We start from the raw sequence: 22,442 nt of genomic DNA, 5'->3' as shown, positions 1-22,442 counted from the left end.
TTACATTTTAGCCACCCCACACACGCCCACAGCTGTTCTATGGCAAGAAGGGCCACTTCTGTGGCTCCACCTCCCTGTATCCCCAGCTAGGATTCTAACTCCATACTATGACCTAGTCGCCGCCCTCATTCAAGCCTTACGGGAGGGGGCGCGACGAATTATAGGGCAGGAGCCTCCCACCATATACTTGCCTTATACCAAGCAGCAGGTTAATTGGTTATTCCAACACTGTGACAATTGGGCTATTGCCCTGGCTCATTATCCAGGGCGAATAGACAACCACTACCCTAAGGAAAAATTACTACAGTTCGATAGCCAGCATACCTTTGTTTTCCCAAAGACGGGACGGACCACTCCTATTGAGGATGCCATACTGGTATTCACCGATGGATCCTCTAATGGGAGGGCCGCCTTTTCCATCAAGGGACAAATCACCACGTTCCTCACCAGCTCCGCCTCCGCCCAGGTAGTCGAGCTACATGCGGTTTTAGCAGTACTAAGATGCCTTCCCTCCGAGGCCTTTAATCTTTACACAGACAGCCACTATGTGGCGCGGGCCATGGAGGTCATAGAGACTGTACCTTTTATTGAAACCTCTAATCCCACCATCCAGTCCCTATTTCAAGATATTCAGGAGGCGCTTCGCCAGCGCACTCTCCCCTGCTTTTTTGGCCACCTACGTGCTCATTCTGGTCTTCCTGGGCCACTGGCCGAGGGAAATGATCTGGCTGACAAGGCTACGCGGCTTGTCCTTCTATCTCAGGAGCAGTTAGCACAGCAATCTCATAATCTCCATCATCAAAATAGCAATTCCCTCCGTCTACAATTTAAAATCTCCAGGGAAGCCGCACGCCAAATCGTGCGCCAAGGCCCCCATTGCCCAGAGCAGCATAATGTCCCACAATTTGGCATTAATCCCAGAGGCCTGTTACCTAACCATCTATGGCAGATGGATGTAACCCACATCCCCTCCTTCGGGCGGGTAAGTTATGTACATGTCACCATCGACACATTTTCTGGTTTCTTAATGGCCACAGCCCAGACAGGAGAAGCGGGAAAGCATTGCATTGCTCATTGCCTTAAATGCTTTGCCATCATGGGCCAACCAAAATGCATTAAGACGGACAATGGTCCTGGTTACACAGGACGCCAGTTCCAAACATTTTGTCAAACCTTTACCATTCAGCACAAGACAGGAATACCCTATAACCCTCAAGGACAAGGGATAGTTGAAAGGGCAAATGGTACGCTAAAGAACCAATTGCAAAAAATAAAAAGGGGGGAGCTATACCCAGCATCCCCGCAAAACACTTTGAACCATGCTCTCTTTATTCTTAATTTTTTAACTTTGGACTCTGCCGGTCAGACGGCTGCCCAGCGTTTCTGGGGGGCCAGCACACCACACACCTTTGCTCAGGTGTGTTGGAAGGACCCCTTAACTGGCTCTTGGCAGGGGCCAGATCCAGTACTAATCTGGGGGCGAGGGCATGTGTGTGTTTTCCCGCAGGATGCCGAAGGTCCGCGATGGCTGCCGGAGAGGCTCGTCCGACAAGTGGGGAGTCACAAACCTGGGAAGAAGAATGAAGGGGCTACAGTCAGCTGAGCCCTTACGTTTCGATGCTGCCCAGACGGCCTCGAATTTTCTTCAGCAGCTGTTAGGAACTCTCCCCTCGCCCGGAGATGTTCAACACTTGGCGTTGACCATAGCCTTTGTGGGCACAGGAGTACTTATCATTTTATGCATGCTCCCTTTTTTGATTCGAAGGGGCGCTGCTGCAGTCCTAGCTCTCCAGGCAGAATTACATGAGATAAAGCTCAAGACCATGCCATAAAGAATAAAAAGGGGGGAAATGTGGGGAGCGGTCTCGGTTTGACAGAGTCCCCAGGGGGCAAGCGTTCACAGAGTGAGCTGCCTCAGCACCCTGGACCCCCCTAGCCAGGCTGGTCTTGCTTAGCTTGTTTAAGTTGCTTGGCTGCGGTTGCTTAGCTGCGGTCAAGGAACAGGGAAGTTAGCTGCAGCAGTAAGGTCACAAGATAGAAAGGGAACAAAAACAGGTGGGCCAAGAGGAACTGTTTGTTTTTGCTTGCTTAGGAACTGCTCAAAGCTGTGCAAACATGCTTATATAATCACTGTATAGAAAAAGGCTGTGAGAAATAAACTCGGGGCTGCAGCTTGTCTGTAAGCCCTCCCGATCCCATCTTTGTGTCTCTCTTTCTTTTCTCAATCCTCACCCCCCTTTCAGGTACTGTTCACCTGGATTGCCGGCAGGCACCGGCCCTTTCCTCCCTTTAAAGAAGCAAAATACCCGCCCTCTCTCTGCTCCTGTCTCCTCTCTCCCTGGTGATCCCGTCACAGCCGCGTCACCAGCCAAACCCCAACAATGACGGGGGAACTCCCCCAGGAAGGGCTGTCCCTGTGGGAGGAGGTGAGGGACCCAGGGCTGCCCCCTCGCTCCCGCCCCGCCCTCCCTCCCTCTGTCCCCGCACAGGCCCCGCCCCCACCGCGGAGTCGCTCAGCTCGGGCGCTGGCCCCGCCCATCCCGCAGGGAGGCGCATGCGCAGTTCCTGGCAGACGCGGAAGCGGCTGTGGAGGGGAAGGTGGCGGTTCCCTGAGGAGGTGTCTGTGCTTTAAAGCCGCTGCTCTCCGCCCCCCTCCCCGCAGGGAAGGCTGAGGGCGCTGCGGGCGCTGAAGTCCGTGGTGAGGTCCCCGCCCCGGAGCCCCTCACGGCGGTGAGTCCGGTCCCGGGCGGCTGCGCAGTGGAGGCGCCGCGTTCCTTTGGGGGAAACTGAGGCCCGGCCCGCGGTCTCTCCGCCTGTGGCTGTGGGCCCCGCCTGCCGCGTGGTTTTCCTGCTGAAAACCATCCCCGGGGCCGCCGGTCCCCCCGCGGGGCTGGGAGTCTGGGTCAGGGGGTTTCCGCCCTTTGCGCCTCCCCCGCCCGGCGCTTTCCGCCCACAGAGCCCGGCTGGCTCCCGGCCTGGGGGTCTGCGCCCCGCCTTCCTAGGCCCCCCCATTAATAAGGGGTCTGAGTGCCCGGGGAGCACAGTGTCCATGGGGAGGGGCTAAGGGGGAAGAACGCGGTGTCCCCAGAAGAGGGGGCACTTTTTGTGTTGCCAGCAGAATGAGAGCGCCCTTTCAGAGCTTATCAGAAGTCGGTAAGTGTTTACCGAGAATGTGGCTTCCTGCTGTATCTCCGAGAGGGGGGGGAACGGAGCGGACCTCCCTCTGAACGGACCTCCCAGTCGGGGTGTGTGTACACCAGGCCTTACGCAGCCAGTGAAGCTGCCGCAGGCTGTCCACGGCTTGCAGTCCTGGTCCCGCTGTCCTGTCTTTCTGGCCCTGGCACACAGGTCCAAGCTCAACCAGTGAGCACGCCACCTAAGCATGGCTTCACATAGTTCATTTAACAGCTGAATTGCTTTATACAAGTTGGAATGAAACTGACAAATCTCCAGTGTCTAAGGCTTGGGAATTTCATTATGATTTGCTTCCAATTGTAACCCGTATTCACTCAGAGGGGAGAGACTTGTCTGTTGGTCATGGGTCCCTTGTCCTTTCCTGGGATGGCAACGAGGAGGTGACCTGTGTCTGTCACCACCTGATGCTTTTTCAAGGAATATTAGAAGCCTTAGCTTTGTTGCTGTGCTTAGTGGTGTGTGTGTGTGTGTGTTTTTCTTCCACGGATTTACCTTTTCTCTGTCTGACACTTCACTTAATTTATTATGTAAGAACATCCTCAGGTAAATCCTCTGGGGCTTCTCAGATCCCCTGAGGAGCTTTAAGAAATGCCCTCAGGGGCACTTTCCCCCGTGGAGGCGGACAGCTGCTCTGGGTGGGGCATCACTGGTTACTGAGGGGCCCCAAGTGATGGAAGGTGAGGACAGGGATTAGCAGGAGGGTTGCAGGACGCCTTTGTGAGAGTGGGGAGCAGGTTTGTTCAGGGGAGGTAAGGGAGGGCTCTGTTTGGTTTGGGGGGTCAGGACAGCAGCTCACGTTCTCATTTCTGTAGGAGTTTGTGGATGTCTTTGGGAGGAGAGACACATGAAGACACACTCAACCCCTCACAGTGTGGTCTCCATGTGGGAGCTCATTGTTCCTGACTCTCCTGTGACCACGGACAGGAGGGCTTGGTCTTTTCCCCATTTCCAGGTCCTTCTGACGGTGGGTGTGAGGTGAGCTGATGAGACGCTGTGCTGACGTCTTTGAAGGCACATTCTGTGACTCCTCAACATAGTGTCACCTGAGAAGACAACCCAGACCCCATCAGGACCAGGACCACATGGCTGCTCCTCAGGTAACAGATGTGTCCTGGGTCACAGGCTGTGTTTGCTTTTCCTCTGGCATCTGTGGGTTTAGAACCTCCCACTTCTGGTGTTGGTCCTAGTCATGTTCTTTTCCTTATTTAATTGCTGTTTTTCTTGTGAAAGTCAAGGTCAGCAGTTTATATACTTTTGTCCTTTGGCCCAGAGCCTTCTCTGCATTCATGTTACGCAGGCTCTGCCAGGTCAAGAAGATTTCCCACCTTTAATTGATGACTTTTACCTATTGAAAACATCCCTCTCTGACACATCAACCTTGGAAGGCAGCCATGTCTAACATCCCTACTGGGATGGGGCCAGAGGCCTGGGTATCGGTGAGGAAGGGAAATGCCCCTTTTAGGTTCAGGTATTCAGAAGCATGACAAATGGACCAGAAACGTTGGCATCACAAGTGAAAAGTGAGCTTGTTACCCATGTGGAAACACAGGCCCCACCTCAGAGCCTGGACCAGAGTCTGTATTTTTAGGAACGTGCAGTCGTGGTTGACTGTGTTAGCTTCAGGCAGTAACTATGCTTCCAACTCAGCAGGACGTCTCCAGCTGAGACATACACACCACGGACCTTGAACGATGCAAACACAGCCCTCGGAAACCCATATGCCCGTGTCGATGCCCAAATTTTAAAGTTTGTTTTCCTGAAAAGTAAAGTCTGTACTGTGGATTTTGGGACATGTGTCATCCTCATTTGTCAGTGTTAGAAAGCATATCAGAGAGTGTTACTGGGCAAAGTGATCTTATTGGAGGTTTCGGGATATTCCCCTTGGTCAAAACTTCTCCTAACACGGTTTTCTTTTTTGTTTCTTTTTTTTTTTTTTCCCTCCTTCATATTTTTCTTTCTTATCTCCTAACACTGTTTTCATGTTGGGTGACATTGTGAACTCCTCTGGTGACCTCTTGGTAACTGTGTCTTTTCTTTCAGGGACCATTGACCTTCAGGGATGTGGCCATAGATTTCTCTCAGGAGGAGTGGGAGTGCCTGGACCCAGCTCAGAGGAAGTTGTACCTGGATGTGATGGTGGAGAACTACAGCAACCTGGCCTCCCTGGGTGAGGGTGACTTCCTTCCCGAGTTCCTCCTCCTCCCGCAGGGTTTTGTTTCCTTTGTTATTTTAACATCTCTAGGGGCTTCTGCTTTCTAGGATAGACTTTTTGATTCTTGCTCTTAGGGAACAAATGGGGGTTTTCTGGTTTAGAAAAGAAAAGCTTTGTTCTATATGTGAATTTGGAAATCAGTGTTTGAAAATTTTATTTGTTGTCTAGACTAATTAAGGTTCTGTCAGAAAACATTTGGAAAATAATTTTCCAGAATATTCAAATATTCTACCATGTCTTCTTGCCCGTGGACAAACTGGATTGTAAATAGGAAAATCTCTATCAAAACTCATGTTCCGCCCTGACTGGTTTGGCTCAGTGGATAGAGCGTCAGCCTGTGGACTGAAGGGTCCCAGGTTCGATTCCGGTCAAGGGCATGTACCTTGGTTGCAGGCACATCCCCAGTAAGGAGTGTGCAGGAGGCAACTGATCGATGTTTCTCTCTCATCGATGTTTCTAATTCTCTATCCCTCTCTTTTTCCTTCTCTGTTCCTCTCTGTAAAAAAATCAATGAAATATATTTAAAAAAAACCCTCATGTTCCATCTATACATATAAAAGCCTAAGCTACCTTTACAATGGAATGTCCATAATGATCAGTCACTGTGACATGCACTGACCTTCAGGTGGAAGACACTCAACACAGGAGCTGTCCCCAGTCCATAGGTCCAGATGGCCGATGCGGCCTGCTGGCCAACCTCGCAGTCCCTCTCCCTGGATAGCAGGCCCCCAGGCTGGGACGGGGAACTGGGAGTGGGTGACAGTGGACGCAGCCCCTTACCTAGGGAGGCTGAGGGCTGGCTCCCTCCTCGGGGCCACCCTTCTGTGCCCCTCCTCCCTTACCCCCCATCAGCAGGCTCCGATTGGTGGCGAAGCACGCGGTAGTGGCATACGGGCAGTGAGGGAAGGAGAAGGCAGGGAGGCAGGGAATTTTATGGGCCTTGATCACCAGCCAGGCCTAGGGACCCCGCGGCTTCATGAATTTCATGCACCAGGCCTCTAGTCTAATAAGAAATAGTTCTAGCAGTCTCTAAGCAGGCCTTTGTCATCTTTTCTGAGCAAACGAAAGAGCATGTGGGCTGTGGCTGGGGGAGTAAGGTGGTTAGAGCATTAGCCCTATTTGCCAAGGGATCCGGTCAGGATGAATTCAAGAAGCAACCAATGTTGCCCTGGCTGGTGTGCTTCAGGTTAGAGCTTCAGTCTGCCCACCCACGGGTGGAGGGTTCTTTTCCTAGTCAGGACATGTAACTGGGTTGCAGGTTCGATCCCCAGCCCGGGGATTGGGGAAGGCAATATATTGAAGTGTCTCCCTCACATTGTGCACTCTGTCTGTCTCCCTTCCTTCCTCTCTCTCTCTCTCCTCTCTCCTCCCACCCCATCCCTACCTTCTCCCTCCTTCCTTTCCACTCTTTCAAAAAAATCATGGGAAAATCCTTCAGTGAGGATTAACAACAACAAACAAAAGGAGTAACCAATGATTGCATAGATGAGTGGAATATATATCAATGTTTCTCTATCTTTCTCTCTCCTTCAATAACAAGTAAAAAATAGAAAAACAATATTGAAAATGAATGAGGAAGCAGATGGCATAGGTGAGAGGCCCAAAGGTCACGGAGGAAGCCAGACCTTGCAGTTTGGTTGGGAAGCTGTGTTTCCGTGGGAAGGATTTTGAGAAGCTCAGGTTTGTCGGTTGCTGTCGTAGAGGACAGACCGTCTCCAACAGGACCCGTGCCCCTGCATCCTCTCCGGACTCTGCGTCTGCCCCCGTGACCGCCATCCTCACACTAGCGGTGAGGCCAGGTCCTCCCGTGGACTGTGAGGGCTCCTCTCCCATCGCTTTGGGAGCCTGGGAAATCTGTGCATGTTCTTGAGGAATTGCATGTTAAGGTTTTTCTGTTGAAATTTTGGTTTTGCTTCCTGAAAGGATTGAGATTGCAGAATTTGGTGGAGAAATCCCAGGACAGGTGTCCTGTTCTCTGGTTTGTAATTTCTAATGCAATGTCGGCTTCAAACAAGACCCTGCAAAGCTTAGACTCAGGCATTTCATCACAGCACCACTCACCTCCCCAAAATGAGAAAATCTAATTTTCTTTTACTTCAAACCTTCCTTTTCCTGTGTATTCCGCAGTTTCCTTGTGTTACGCTAGTGAAATGTGTCTGTTTAACTCACAGCGTTTTTCAGTGAGTTACTGCCCTTTGTGGTCTTAGAACATTGCCTTTCTGTAGGAGAGTCTCCATTGTTACCCTATTATACATATATATGTATATAGATACTTTAAATATATCTTTATTGATTTCATAGAGGAAGAAACTCTATCCACCGACACTCTATCCACTCTGTCCATCACTGTCATCTTGTGATTCCCTCCTGTTCAGTCCAAAGTTACTGTGACGGCGTCATATGTGTTTTCACTTTCTGATTAGATCTTTGTCAGATTGCGGTTTTCTATTGTCAAGTGCTGATACAACATGTTGGAATGTTCAGCTTTGGTAGTAAGTGAGCTACGGAAATACAGGGCACCTCATATTTAGGACAATATTTTGTTCTTCCATTTAAGTTTACTTTATGTTTTTCAGTAACTTCCCTCAGTATGTCTCTGAATCATGTTATGCTGGAAATATTTAGTTTAATTTTTCGTTTGTTTTGTATTGACTTAGGAGAAATAAAGAACAGTAAAGACAGATGGGGTGGGGAGGGAGAGAGGGAGAAAGACATAAATGTCAGTTTGTTTTCTCACTTATTTTTGCATTTCTTGGTCCATTCTTACATGTGCCCTGAGTGTGGATCGAATCGAACACACAACGTGGCAACCTTGGCATACTGCGAGTGTGCCCTCAACAACTGAGCTACCTGGCCAGGGCTGAAATGTTTATTTTATTTATTTAGATTTGAAATGTTTATTTTAAAGATCAATCATTCTCTGCACTCTTTACAATTTTTTTTTAAAATATTTTTTATTGATTTTTTACAGAGAGGAAGGGAGAGGGATAGAGAGTTAGAAACATTGTTGAGAGAGAAACATCAATCAGCTGCCTCCTGCACACTCCCTACTGGGGATGTGCCCGCAACCAAGGTACATGTTTTTGACTGGAATCGAACCTGGGACCCTTCAGTCCGCAGGACGACGCTCTATCCACTGAGCCAAACCAGTTAGGGCTCTTTACAATTTTTTTATGGTTCTTTTATTTATAAATGAGGGGCAGTATTTTTTCATTTTCTTTTTTTTTTTTTTTACTTTAAGATTGATTACACCTATATATTTTGTATAGGAGTAGCAGAAATAATGACAAAAATTTCTCTCAATTAAATGTTTTTTGTATTGATTTTTATTAGAGAGGAAAGGGGAGAGAGAGAGAGAAACATTGATTTATTTTTAAGTATATTTTACTGATTTTTTCCAGACAGGAAGGGAGAGGGAGAGAGAGTTAGAAACATCAATGAGAGAGAAACATCCATCAGCTGCCTCCTGCACCCCCCCCCCCACTGGGGATGTGCCCGCAAGCAAGGTACATGCCCTTGACCGGAATCGAACCTGGGACCTTCCAGTCCGCAGACCGACAGTCTATCCACTGAGCCAAACCGGTTTTTGGCAACACATTGATTTTTGTTGTTTCACTTATTAATGCATTCATTGCTTAAATTTATTTTGTGCCGTGACCGAGGATTGAAACTGCAACCTTGGTGTATTGTGACGATGCTCTAACCAACAGAGCTACCAGGCCAGGGACCCAAAATGCTTCTTTATTAAAATTATACATATATATGTATATAGATACTTTAAATATATCTTTATTGATTTCATAGAGGAAGAAAGAACGTGGAGAGAGATAGAAACATCATTGATGACAGAGAATCATTGATTGGCTGCCTCCTGCATGCCCCCTTCTGAGGATCAAGCTGTCAACCTGGGCATGTGCCCTTGACTGGATTCTAACCTGAGACCTTTTAGTCCCTGGCTGGTGCTCTACCCACTGAGCCAAACCAGCTAGGGCTATACTTATATTTTTGAATGATTTGAATTCATTTCCTGTGAATTTGTCCTTCCATGTAACATATGGCATAATGCAAAATATTTGCTGTTCATGGAGGCACAATTACAGTTAGAATGAATAGTTATTTTAAAAATTCTTTTCCAATAGTACATGTATTTAGAATTCACAATTTGGCGGAGAAATGTTCTATTCTTGTCTTACACATTTAAAAAATTTTTTTTATTTAAGAGAAAATAGGAGAGGGAGAGAGAGATGGAAACATCAGTGATGAGAGATAATCATTGATTGACTGCCTCCTGCACACCCCATTTCTGGGGATGGAACCTGCAACTCAGGTATGTGCCCTGACCGGGAATTGAACCGGGACCTCCTGGTTCATAGGTAGATGCTCTACCACTGAACTACACCTGATGGGCTTGCATCATTTTTTAAAAAATTCTTTTATCTTTCTGATGTTTTGTTTGGATGTTAATATGCTTCCTTATATACCAAATCTCTGATTTGATCTCTGCTTCATCTATTCTACTTTATTTGTGTGTGTTTTTGTTAATCCTTACAACAGAATATTGTTCCATTGATTTTTAGAGAGAGTGCATGGGTGAGGGTGGGGGGAGACAGAAAGAGAAACACTGATGTGAGAGACACACTTTGATTTGTGGCCTCCCATATGAGCTGACCAGGGCTGGGGTTCAAGCCTGCAACCTAGGTACATGCCCTTGACCGGAATCGGACCCAAGATCCTTCATTCTTCAGGTGGATGCTCTATCACAGAGCCAAACGGAATTGGGCATTCATCTACTCTACTTTAGATTCCCTGCAATATTTAAATTTATTTCAATTAGTGGGTCCTTCATTTCTGACACATATGTTTAATGGTTTCCGTGTTCTCTTTTATGCTATTGAAGTTTTCATGATGTTTCGTGAGCATCATTGTAACCATTGCTTTGAATTCTGTGTCTGGTAGTTTGCTTGCCTCCATTTCTTCTGGAGATTTCTCCTTTTCTTGAATTTCGGACCCGTTTTTTTTTTCTTCCCGCTTGGCTGCATCTTTGTGTTTGTGTATTAGGTAGAGCTGCGCCATCTGCTGGACGTGGGAGCGTGGCTCAAGTGGGCGTTCTGTAGGGACCAGTGGCCGCCCTCTGAGTCACTCCAGCTCGGTGCTCCAGGCCGGTGCTGTGTGTGGGTTGTGTTTTCTGTCCTGCTGTCGTTGAGCCTTGATTGCTGTTGGCACCTTACTGAAGGGATCGCCCCCAGGCAGATTGACTGTGAGGACCTCCTGCAACCTGAGAAGACAAGCAGCAGTGCTGGGGCCGAGCCTCTGTAACTGAACTTGCTGATGTGGTGCTTGAGTGTCCACCAAGTCGCCCCGTGAGTGTGTCTCCCCTGGAGGCTGGGTTGTAATCCAGGGGGGTATGAAGCTGTCTAACGAATGGACTGGCTCTGGGGCCGTCAGGAGGGTGGGCCAAGGTCAGTCACCACCTGTGTCTTCCTGGGGCCACTTGATAGGAGCTACAGAGCAAACTGCAAATGGATATTTCTTTTATTCTTAAATATGTTTTTGTTGATTTTAGAGAGAGAGGAAAGGAGAAAGAGAGAGAGAAAGAAACATCACTGATCAGCTGCCTCCTGCATGACCCTACTGTGCAAGGAGCCTGCAGTCCAGCCATGTGTCCTGACTGGGAATTGGACCAGCGACCTCTTGGTTCATGGGTCAGTGCTCCATCACTGAGCCACACCAGCTGGGCGATGGCTGCTGCTTGTGTTTAGCTTGGAGTTGCCCAGGAGAGGTCCAGCCGTCATCCAAAACTAGGTGCCACCAAAGCCAGCCCTCAGCCACTTAAGAGTGACATACGGGGCACGTGAAAGCCAAGTGCCGCTTTGAGGGATTTGGGGAAAGTCTGAAGCAGGAGGAAAAGAGGCCGTTTTTATGGAAAAGCCACTAAACAGCAAAACCGCTGGGGCGGGCCCCCAAGTCGGGTGGGACAAGTTCTCCAGGAGTCAGTAGCTCAAAGCTACAGTGTTCACCAGGCTGATGGAGACTCACATGGTGGGCGCTTGCTGGCTTTGTGGGGAAGTCTCAGAAATGAACAATGTGCTCTCAGCACTTTTCTCTGACAGAAAGCTGCCCTTCCAGCTCTGGCTCTGATGACAGACAGACAGCTCAGTTTCTCCCTGTCTGTGCAGCTGAGGCCCTGGTGCTAGAGCTCAGTGTCACTGAGTCCATGTGTAAGTCCGTGTGCAGGCCCTTTAAGAGGAAATCCTGCCCTAGCAGGTTTGGTTCAGTGGATAGAGTGTCAGTCCGTGGATAGAGTGTCAGTTCAATTCCGGTCAAGGGCACATGCCCGGGTTGCAGGCTCGATTCCCCAGTGAAGGGCGTGCAGAAAGGAGCCAATCCATGATTCTCTCTCAGCATTGATGTTTCTATCTCTCTCTCCCCCTCTCTCTTCCTCTCTCAAAACAATGAAAATACATTAAAAAATAATAAAATAAACATTAAAAAAGGAGGAAATCCTGTGACTCCAGCATCCCTCAGTCTCACACAGCCCCAGTGCACACAGGTTTTTGAGTGTTTCCTGTGTTGTGATAGTTCCCCACATTTAGTTCATGGCCTTTGTAGTGTTTGTTTCTATCTGAGGGAAGTGCATGATAGTTCTCAACTCAGTGCCCGGAGGACATTCAAGTATGAGTCAGCCACATGTCTGTCTCCATTAAAGTCATGTGCATGTTTGTCTGTATCCCTACCCCGGCCTTGTTCATGACTCACCTTGTTTCTTCCTCTGCTCAGGCTTTGGAGAATGGTTGTTTGTCCTGTGTAGTTACGGACATACACTTAACCTTTTGCACTTGGATGTTTAGTGTGACTCCACACGATTAGCATTAAATAAAGGAATCGAGAAAAAAGCAAGCGAGTGCAAAGGGTTAATATTTGTTTTTTGTTTTTTTTATATTTTACTAGAGGCCTGGTGCATGAAATTCGTGCACAGGGAGAGTGGTGGGGGGAATGTTCCTCAGCCCAGCCTGCACCCTCTCCAATCTGGGACCCCTCAAGGGATGTCTGACTCCCCGTTTAGGTCCGATCCAGGTAGGATCGGGCCTAAACAGGCAGTCGGACATCCCTCTCACAATCCAGGACTGCTGGCTCCCAACTGCTCGCCTGCCTGCCTTCCTGATTGCCCCTAACCACTTCTGCCTGCCAGCCTGATCACCCCGTAACCACTCCCCTTCCAGCCTGATTGATGCCTAACTGCTCCCCTGCCAGCCTGATTGCCCCTAACTGCCCTCCCCTGCCGGCCTGGTCATCCCTAACTGCCCTCCCCTGCAGAAATGGTCACCCCTAACTGCCCTCCCCTGCAGGCCGGGTCTCCCCGCAACTGCCCTCCCCTGCAGGCCTGGTCTCCCCCCCAACACACACACACACTGCTCTCCACTGCAGGCCTGGGTTCCCCCCAACTGCCCTTACCTACAGGCCCGGTCGCCCCAAACTTCCCTCCTCTGCCAGCCTGGTCACCCCTAATTGCCCTCCCCTGTAGGCTTGATCGCCCCCAACTGCCCTCCCTTGAAGGCCTGGTCCCCCTCAACTGCTCTCCCCTCCTGGCCTGATTGCCAACAACTGCCCTTTCTTGCAGGCCTGGTCCCTCCCAACTGCCCTCCCCTGCTGGCCTGATGGCCCACAACTGCCCTCTCTTGCAGACCTGGTCTCTCCCAACTGCCCTCCCCTGCTGGCCATCTTGTGGTGGCCATCTTATGTCAACATGGGGGCAGCCATCTTTGATCACATGGGAGCAGCCATCTTGTGTGTTGGAGTGATGGTCAATTTGCATATTACTCTTTTATTAGATAGGATAGAGGCCTGGTGCATGGGTGGGGGCCAGCTAGTTTGCCCTGAAGGGTGTCCCGGATCATGGTGGGGGTTCCCCTGGGGCATGGGGCAGCCTGCGCAAGGGGACTGTGGTGGTTTGCAGGCTGTCCACGCCCCCTGGTGACCCAAGCGGAGGCCCTAGTATCTGGGATTTATTTATCTTCTATAATTGAAACTTCATTGCCTTGAGCGGAGGCCAGGGTCAGCCAGGGCAGGCAGAAAGCTTGGCTTCCTCCATCGCCAGGGGCAACCCAAGCCTCCAGCTGGCTCCAGCTCTGTGGCTGCCGCCATTTTTGTTGGGATTTATTTGTCTTCTATAATTGAAACTTTGTAGCCTTTAGCGGAGGCCAGGGTGGGCAGAAAGCTTGGCTTCCTCCATTGCTGGGGGCAACCCAAGCCTCCTGCTCTCTCCAGCTCTGTGGCTGCTGTCATATTTGTTGGGTTAATTTGCATACTTGCTCCTGATTGGCTTGTGGGTGTGGCTTGTGGGCATAGTGAAGGTACGGTCAATTTGCATGTTTCTCTTTTATTAGATATGATTGATTTTTTACAGAGAGGAAGGGAGAGGGATAGAGAGTTAGAAACATCGATGAGAGAGAACCATCGATCAGCTGCCTCCTGCACACGTCCCACTAGGGATTGCCCTCAACCAAGATACATGCCCTTGACCGGAATCGAACCTGGGACCCTTCAGTCCGCAGGCCGACGCTCTATCCACTGAGCCAAACCGGCTAGGGTCCCTTAATATTCCTGGTTGCGCACCTCTAGATGCTTCAATGTGGTGGTCCTTCAGTCAGATTCTATATTGAGCAGGTAATTCCTTGTTGAGTTATAGTTGATTAACTTGTTCTAGTTGCAGGGTGAGAGGCCTGGGTGATCTGTCTAGCCTCTATTTTTCTGACGTTGCTCCCCATGTCTTCAACTCTTAATTTCTTATCTGTTATCACCCCTTTTCACAATTCTGTATTTATGTCACTCCACTTGATGTGCAAAGTGGTCGATTTGTTAATATCCCATGTGGGCTTCTCTCTATCAGAATCTTCAATGTACTATGCACGTGTTTTTTTTTTTTTTTTTTTTTTCAAAGTTTAATTCACAAAGTTTAATCAGTCAAGTTAATGAAAATATCAAAATTTTTGAGTTAGTGTATGGCAGCAGAAATTAAATTTTTGTTGCAAATAATACAGTACTTGGTGTTTCCATTAGCTGCAGAAAGAGCAATTGCATTGAATCTCAATTCATCAGGGTCACGTTCCATAAACTTCTTGCAAACTTCTATGGCATCCTCTAATAACGTTTCATCACTAGTTTCACCATGGTTAATTGGAAATGGTTTCTGTCCATCTAATTCATAGAGATGCCCGTCTACGTGAACTAATGCAATAAAATGAAGATCTACTTTTTCATCTATATTTGGTGCCTCAGTCTGACCTTCATGGGCACTGGTCTCATGAGTAACTCGAATAGCGTCATAGTTCTCCAGATATCTGGCTCGTTCTTCAGGGCTCATCGACACAGACCCCTCTAGGAATTTTTTCAAGGTTGATCCAGATTCAAAATGCATCTTGTCTTTATTGTTGGCAATAGCATGGATCAGTCCAATTGTTCCACAGGCATTGCTGATTGTTTGCTTCATGAAATATACTGACGATTTAACATCTTGTCCCTGAGATTTTATTTTTTCCTCCTCTTCTGTTCTGAATACTTCATACTTTTCTGTAATAGGGAAGAGAAGTAACACTGCACACACTGGTCTTGGTACCATGCTAAGGAGTTCAGGATCCATTCCATATACATCAACAAATTGCCATTTAGGATATAGACCTAATTGTTTGAGAAACTGGTTGGTGACCTCGGGGTTGGCCTCCAGTGGCAGCCAGCGGTGTTGCTCCATGGCAGCTCCGCCCGGCCACTTGCCAGCTCTGACAGCCTTCGCGGTCGCTATGCACGTTTTTTGATTCTTCAGCTTGGTCATATCTTTCATTGGTAATTCTGTTATATTTTTATATTGGTGCATTTTTAAAATTTCCCTTTTATATTTGGTTTATTTCATAGATATTTTTATGTTTGGACCATGTTTTTTAGTTTTTCTCAATGTCTTAATATCTCTTGTTGGGTTTTAGGAATTTAAACAACCAGGCCTTATGAACTTGCTTTTTGTAAGAGAAAATAAGTAAGAATCACCTGTGATAGAAATCCTGATTTCTGTCAAAATTGTTTGCGATCAGAGTGTGTGTAAGTTCCAAGTTTAAATAATTTTCTATTTCTTCCCAAACCCAAAATATCTTTTTGTTCTTGATAACTGTCTTCAGTATTGCAGTCTCTGTAGTGTTTGAACAATTACCCACCTCTTTTATTTCTTAAATATTTTTAATTGATTTCGGAGAGGAAGGGAGAGGGAGAGAGAGACAGAAACATCAATGATGAGAGAATTATAATTTATTTTTAATAATTCTTTATTGTTGATATTATTACATATGTCCGCCAGAGAGAGAATTGTTGATCAGCTGCCTCCTGCACACCCCACACTGGGGATTGAACCCATAACCCGCGCATGTGCCCTGACCAGGAATGGAACTGTGACACCCTGGTTCATAGGTTGATGGTTGATGCACAGCCACTGAACCATGTGTTCTAGGCACTCACTTTTTCTTTTTAGCAGCCATTACAATGCATTTACCACGTACCAGTAATGCCATTAGGTTAGCAATCTGTATCATATAAAACAGAAACATGTTCTTCAAGATGCTGTAAAACCACAAGATCCTTGAACACACAGAGTACCCTCATGTCTATCTCCTCAGAGAAGAAACTGGGAAGTGGGAGTTTTCTTGTAGTACTGCCACTGTTCGCTAGGGTGTTTTCAAGTATTGGTGGCAAATGTAAGCATTTTTTTAACCCTCTTTGATGTGACTTTTCCTCATTGTACCTTTCTTGGTCTTTCTGTGAACATTTAACTTTCTTTTGGGGTACTCAAAAATGTCATTTGGTCAGTAATTGCTGGTAAGTTCAGTGTACATTTCCCTGGGTGTCATACCTGTGAAACTTTATTTCATATCTTTCAGCTATCTTATCTGAAGACAACGAGGCCATTTTGCAAAAGCCAAAAATAAGAGATGTATTCCCTAAAATATTACTGGTAAGATATGGAAGGTATGGCTTTGATAATGTACATTTAGTGAAAACCTTGGAATTTGAGGAGGCATGTAAGATGAGAAGAAAGTATGTGTACATGGACAGAAGTAACCTGGTACAGTTATTCATAATAAAATCGTCACTTAATGAGGTCAAAGGTATTACACATTTGATAATACTCCAAATTTAAATTAATTATATTTTAAACTAATGTGTTTCTAAATGTGAAGACCAAATAAATGTTTTTAATATTATACATTGTTGGCATGAAAATACTGAAAATCTATGCATTTACATAATCTATGCTGTAAAATATAAGAATTGTTACAGCCGAAACCGGTTTGGCTCAGTGGCTTAAGCATCGGCCTGCGGACTGAAAGGTCCCAGGTTCGATTCCAGTCAAGGGCATGTACCTTGGTTGCGGGCACATCCCCAGTAGGAGGTGTGCAGAAGACAGCTGATCAATGTTTCTCTCTCATCAATGTTTCTAACTCTCTATCCTTCTCCCTTCCTCTCTGTAAAAAAATCAGTAAAATATATTAAGTATAAATAAATGTGTGTGTGTGTGTGTGTGTGTGTGTGTGTGTGTGTGTGTGTCTTTATCGATTTAAGAGAGTACAGGAGAAGACAGAAAGAGAAATATCAATGATGAGAGAGAATCATTGACTGGCTGTTTGCCTGTTGCTCACCCCCCACTGGGGATCAAGGCGAAGCTCAGGCTTGTGCCCTGACCAGGAGATTCATGGTTTGTTGCTCAATCCCTGAGTCACACCAGCGTGGAAGGAGTGATGTTTTTATAAACCATCATGTTTTCATAGTTGTCACAGAATAGTTATTTGAAAGATTACATGTTTAATGAAATTATAGCTGTCACTAAAGGCCTTTCCATCTTCAATGATTACCAGAATACATGCAATGAAAACAGAAGTTACCAATGCAAGGAGCACTGGAAAAATTTTAACCAAGAATCAAATTCTAATATACATCAGAAAATTCAACCTCCAGAGAACCATTATAAGGGTGGAAAAGTCTTTGACCAAATGTCAAATCAAAGTATACTTCAGTTTATTCATTCTGTGGCAAAAACAAACAAACGAAGAAAATGTGACAAACCTTTGAAACAATCTTCAAATCATACTGAACGAGATAATATTCATACCAGAGAGAAAGCTTACAAATTTAATCCGTGTGTGAGACTCTTCAGTCAAATACTCAATCTAAATACATTTAAGAAAATCCGAACTGGAGAAAAACATAAATGTAAAGAATGTGGGAAAACATTTAATTTCCTTTCAAATATTCGTGAACATGAGAGAATTCATACCAGAGAGAAGCCTTATAAATGTGGAGAGTGTGGCAAAGCCTTCAGGATGTCCTCAATCCTTAATCAACATCAGAGAGTTCATACTGGAGAGAAGCCTTATAAATGTAGAGAATGTGGCAAAGCCTTCAGTATGGTATCAGCACTTACTATTCATCAGAGAGTGCATACTGGAGAGAAGCCATATAAATGTGGAGAATGTGACAAAGCCTACACTACGTCATCAGCTCTTACTATTCATCAGAGAGTGCATACTGGAGAGAAACCCTATAAATGCAGAGAATGTGGCAAAGCCTTCAGTAATGCATCAAAGTTTGCTTATCATCAGAGAGTTCATACTGGAGAGAAGCCCTATAAATGCGGAGAATGTGGCAAAGCCTTCAGTATCGCATCAGCACTTACTGTTCATCAGAGAGTGCATACTGGAGAGAAGCCTTATAAATGTAGTGAATGTGGCAAAGCCTTCAGTGACTCCTCAAGCCTTAATCAACATCAGAAACTTCATACCGGAGAGAAGCCTTATAAATGTGGAGAATGTGACAAAGCCTACACTAGGGCATCACACTTAGCTTATCATCAGAGAGTGCATACTGGAGAGAAGCCCTATAAATGTGGAGAATGTGACAAAGCCTACACTACGGCATCACACTTAGCTTATCATCAGAGAGTGCATACTGGAGAGAAGCCCTATAAATGCGGAGAATGTGGCAAAGCCTTCAGTAATGCATCAAACTTGGCTTGTCATCAGAGAGTGCATACTGGAGAGAAGCCGTATAAATGTGGAGAATGTGACAAAGCCTACACTACGTCATCAGCTCTTACTATTCATCAGAGAGTGCATACTGGAGAGAAGCCCTATAAATGCGGAGAATGTGGCAAAGACTTTAGTACTGCATCAAGCTTTGCTCATCATCAGAGAGTGCATACTGGAGAGAAGCCCTATAAATGCGGAGAATGTGGCAAAGACTTTAGTACTGCATCAAGCTTTGCTCATCATCAGAGAGTGCATACTGGAGAGAAGCCTTATAAATGTAGTGAATGTGGCAAAGCCTTCAGTATCGCATCAGCACTTACTATTCATCAGAGAGTGCATACTGGAGAGAAGCCCTATAAATGTGTAGAATGTGACAAAGCCTATACTACGGCATCACACTTAGCTTATCATCAGAGAGTGCATACTGGAGAGAATCCCTATAAATGCAGAGAATGTGGCAAAGCCTTCAGTAATGCATCAAAGTTTGCTTGTCATCAGAGAGTTCATACTGGAGAGAAGCCCTATAAATGCGGAGAATGTGGCAAAGCCTTCAGTGGTACATCAGGCTTTACTCATCATAAGAGAGTGCATACTGGAGAGAAGCCTTATAAATGTAGTGAATGTGGCAAAGCCTTCAGTGACTCCTCAAGCCTTAATCGACATCAGAAACTTCATACCGGAGAGAAGCCTTATAAATGTGGAGAATGTGACAAAGCCTACACTACGCCATCACACTTAGCTTATCATCAGAGAGTGCATACTGGAGAGAAGCCCTATAAATGTGGAGAATGTGACAAAGCCTACACTACGCCATCACACTTAGCTTATCATCAGAGAGTGCATACTGGAGAGAAGCCCTATAAATGCGGAGAATGTGGCAAAGCCTTCAGTAATGCATCAAACTTGGCTTGTCATCAGAGAGTGCATACTGGAGAGAAGCCGTATAAATGTGGAGAATGTGGCAAAGCCTTCAGTGGTGCATCAGCCTTTACTCTTCATAAGAGAGTGCATACTGGAGAGAAGCCTTATAAATGTAGAGAATGTGGCAAAGCCTTCCGTGACTCCTCACACCTTAATCGACATCAGAAACTTCATACCGGAGAGAAGCCTTATAAATGTAGAGAATGTGGCAAAGCCTTCAACAGGTCCTCAATCCTTACTGTACATCAAAGGGTTCATACTGGAGAGAAGCCTTATGAATGTAGAGAGTGTGGCAAAGCCTTTCCCAGATCCTCATCCCTTACTGATCATCAGAGGATGCATACTGGAGAGAAGCCCTATAAATGTGGTGAATGTGACAAAGCCTACACTACGGCATCACACTTAGCTTATCATCAGAGGATGCATACTGGAGAGAAGCCCTATAAATGTGGAGAATGTGACAAAGCCTACACTACGGCATCACACTTAGCTTATCATCAGAGAGTGCATACTGGAGAGAAGCCCTATAAATGCGGAGAATGTGGCAAAGCCTTCAGTAATGCATCAAACTTGGCTTGTCATCAGAGAGTGCATACTGGAGAGAAGCCGTATAAATGTGGAGAATGTGGCAAAGCCTTCAGTGGTGCATCAGCCTTTACTCATCATAAGAGAGTGCATACTGGAGAGAAGCCTTAGAAATGCAGAGAATGTGGCAAAGCCTTCAAAAGGTCCTCAATCCTTACTTATCATCAGAGAGTTCATACTGGAGAGAAGCCGTTTAAATGTTGAAAATATGGCAAAGCTTTCAACAGGTCCTCATCCCTTACTGTACATCAGAGGGTTCATACTGGAGAGAAGCCCTATGAATGTAGACAGTGTGGCCTTAATCAGTGAGCCAAATTTTGGAGCACGAATTATGCTAGTGGTCTCAGAGGAGTAACCTCTCAAATCTGAGCAAAAACATAGAGGAACCCCACCCCTTTTATATCTTTCCAGCCCTTTGTCTCCCAAATAAGGGTTTTTCTGGACCTTCTGCAGAGTATGAAGAGCTCTATGTAAGTTATTTTTGCAGGCAGCTTGTAAACTTGAGCACAGTACATTCCAGACAAGTAACAAATACCTGGTATGGGAGTAGTTTGAGCGGCCCACAAAGTAAGATAATTGAACTTATTTTCCCAATTTAAGCAAGCAAATACTTACAGAAGCCAAAATAGCAGGGTTAAAATTTCAAAAAGATTTTTTTTTTTTTTACAGAATAGAGATTATGGTAGCAAGATGGAGTGCCTATGCATCATTAGCCTGGGTCAAGTTGCGATTGCCCGCTGCTTACCTGGTTGCAAAACTTGTGTCCCTTAGTGTTTAGGAGAAAAATAGCAAGGACACAAGGCAGCACAGATTCTTGGAGACCAGGAAGCAGCTAGGGAGGAGTAGCAGTCACCTGGGTCTCCCGGTTCTGGTTTAAAGCAGTTCATTTGCACGAGGGAATCCTGAGGGTCACACTGCAGACGTTGAAATACTCCCTGCTGTGCCTCCCACAGCGGTGAGTCCACATCCATGGGGGGTGCCCCACACCCAGCCTGCTTCCCCGCCCAGATGGAAGGTCTGTTGGAGGAAACTCCCTGTGGTGTCTCTGCTTTCGGGCCTTCACACACCGCCTGCTGTGGAGGGCTTTTCCTGCAAGTCCTTCCAAGACAGCCCTCCCACCCCACGAGGTTTAAAGTCTCGGGAGACGACTAGAGTGGAGTCCAACCCTTTGCATGCCTTTCCCCACATCTCTGCTCCTTAGAGTCCCGATGGTTCCCCAACATGGGGATCTGCAGACCTCCTGCCACTCACCCATTTAATAAGGGCCCAGAAGGGCGCATTTCAGATCTTGCCTCTGGTTTGTCATCTGTTTTCTTCAAATAGTTCAAATTCCCCCTTTCCCCCCAAATATTGAGCCTAGATTCCCAGAAAGAGCAGTCTTCATGGGGTGGGACTTACTGGGAAAGAATATGGTGTCCCCAGAACAGGTCACCTGCCCGCTGGGAGGGGCTTTATGGGAGCGGTGACTGCGAGGGGGCGGGGAATCAGGCTGGGTGGGGTTAGGAAAGGGAATGAGAGACACGTGGGAGGAAGACAGGGTCAGTGAGGGGGCCCCATAGGGGATGTGGCAGGGACTGGACAGTGACAATACGAGTGAGTTGGTAACTCAGGAAAGTATAAGGAGGAGGAGGAAATTGGGGAAGAAGGGAGAAGAGGGGGAGACCCAGAGAGATGAAGGGGAGCTAATAAGGAGAGGGGCCCAAGTGAGCAGAAGTGGGAGCAACAAAGGAAAAGAGAGCCCTAACCGGTTTGGCTCAGTGGAGAGAATGTTGGCCTGAGGACTGAAGGGTCCCAGGATCGATTCTGCTCAAGGGCGTGTACCTTAGTTGTGGGCACATCCCCAGTGGGAGGTGTGCAAGAGGCAGCTGATCGATGTTTCTCTCTCATTGATGTTTCTAACTCTCTATCCCTCTCCCTTCCTCTCTGTAAAAATCAATAAAATATATTAAATAAATAAATAAAAATAAACTTTGTGATTGTTCTCAGAAGGAACATATAATGAAATTGAAATGACATTTAGATATAATTGACCTAAGTACATTATAGTATGACTAGGAACCCGTTGCAGGAATATTCCTACAAAACTTCCAGTGGGCTTCCCTCCCGCCACTGCCACCTCTCCTGTGTCCCCCCACCTCTCCCTTTGTGGCATGCAGGGCAGGGCACGCCCTGCCCGTCCCGCTTTCGGCCACAGGCGCCACCTCCGCTGCGTGCCCCGCCCCACCCCGCTCGCCCGACCCACTGCGCCCGTCACTGCCTCTGTGGCCACGTGCCCTACCGCCACTGCTGCACACCCTGACCCACCGCGCCCACTGCCGCTGCCTCCAAGGCCATGCATGTCCTGTCCCGCCCCACCTGTGCTGCCAGGGATTTCCCTCCAGGAGCCACCTTGCTTTCCACTTTCCCTCCCTCTTCCTTCTATGTTGTCTTTAGTCTTCACTCCTCCCTCCACATATGCAAATTAACCG

The 22,442-nt window shown here is 46.9% G+C and overlaps 2 protein-coding genes and 1 pseudogene across 2 annotated transcripts; 2 read left to right on the top strand and 1 right to left on the bottom strand.

Annotated features, from left to right (window-relative positions):
- Positions 1-4,241: 4,241 nt before the first annotated feature.
- LOC129147638 (zinc finger protein 208-like) lies at positions 4,242-21,923 on the top strand. The gene is made up of 4 exons (XM_054710543.1): positions 4,242-4,292; positions 5,236-5,362; positions 16,324-16,397; positions 17,299-21,923. The coding sequence occupies exons 1-4, from the start codon at positions 4,278-4,280 to the stop codon at positions 20,083-20,085; spliced, it is 3,003 nt and encodes a 1,000-aa protein (XP_054566518.1). The 5' UTR covers positions 4,242-4,277; the 3' UTR covers positions 20,086-21,923.
- LOC129147650 (zinc finger protein 345-like) overlaps positions 4,253-22,442 on the top strand; it is a 48,705-nt pseudogene continuing 30,515 nt past the window's right edge.
- Positions 14,400-15,189, bottom strand: LOC129147751 (ubiquitin carboxyl-terminal hydrolase isozyme L3-like). The gene has a single exon (XM_054711051.1). The coding sequence runs from the start codon at positions 15,150-15,152 to the stop codon at positions 14,400-14,402; it is 753 nt and encodes a 250-aa protein (XP_054567026.1). The 5' UTR covers positions 15,153-15,189.

This window comes from Eptesicus fuscus, chromosome 21 (genome assembly GCF_027574615.1).
Source record: "Eptesicus fuscus isolate TK198812 chromosome 21, DD_ASM_mEF_20220401, whole genome shotgun sequence".
Classification (NCBI taxonomy): domain Eukaryota; kingdom Metazoa; phylum Chordata; class Mammalia; order Chiroptera; family Vespertilionidae; genus Eptesicus; species Eptesicus fuscus.
The sequence above is the reverse complement of the archived record's forward strand: the minus strand, read 5'-3'. Positions and strand labels throughout refer to the sequence as shown.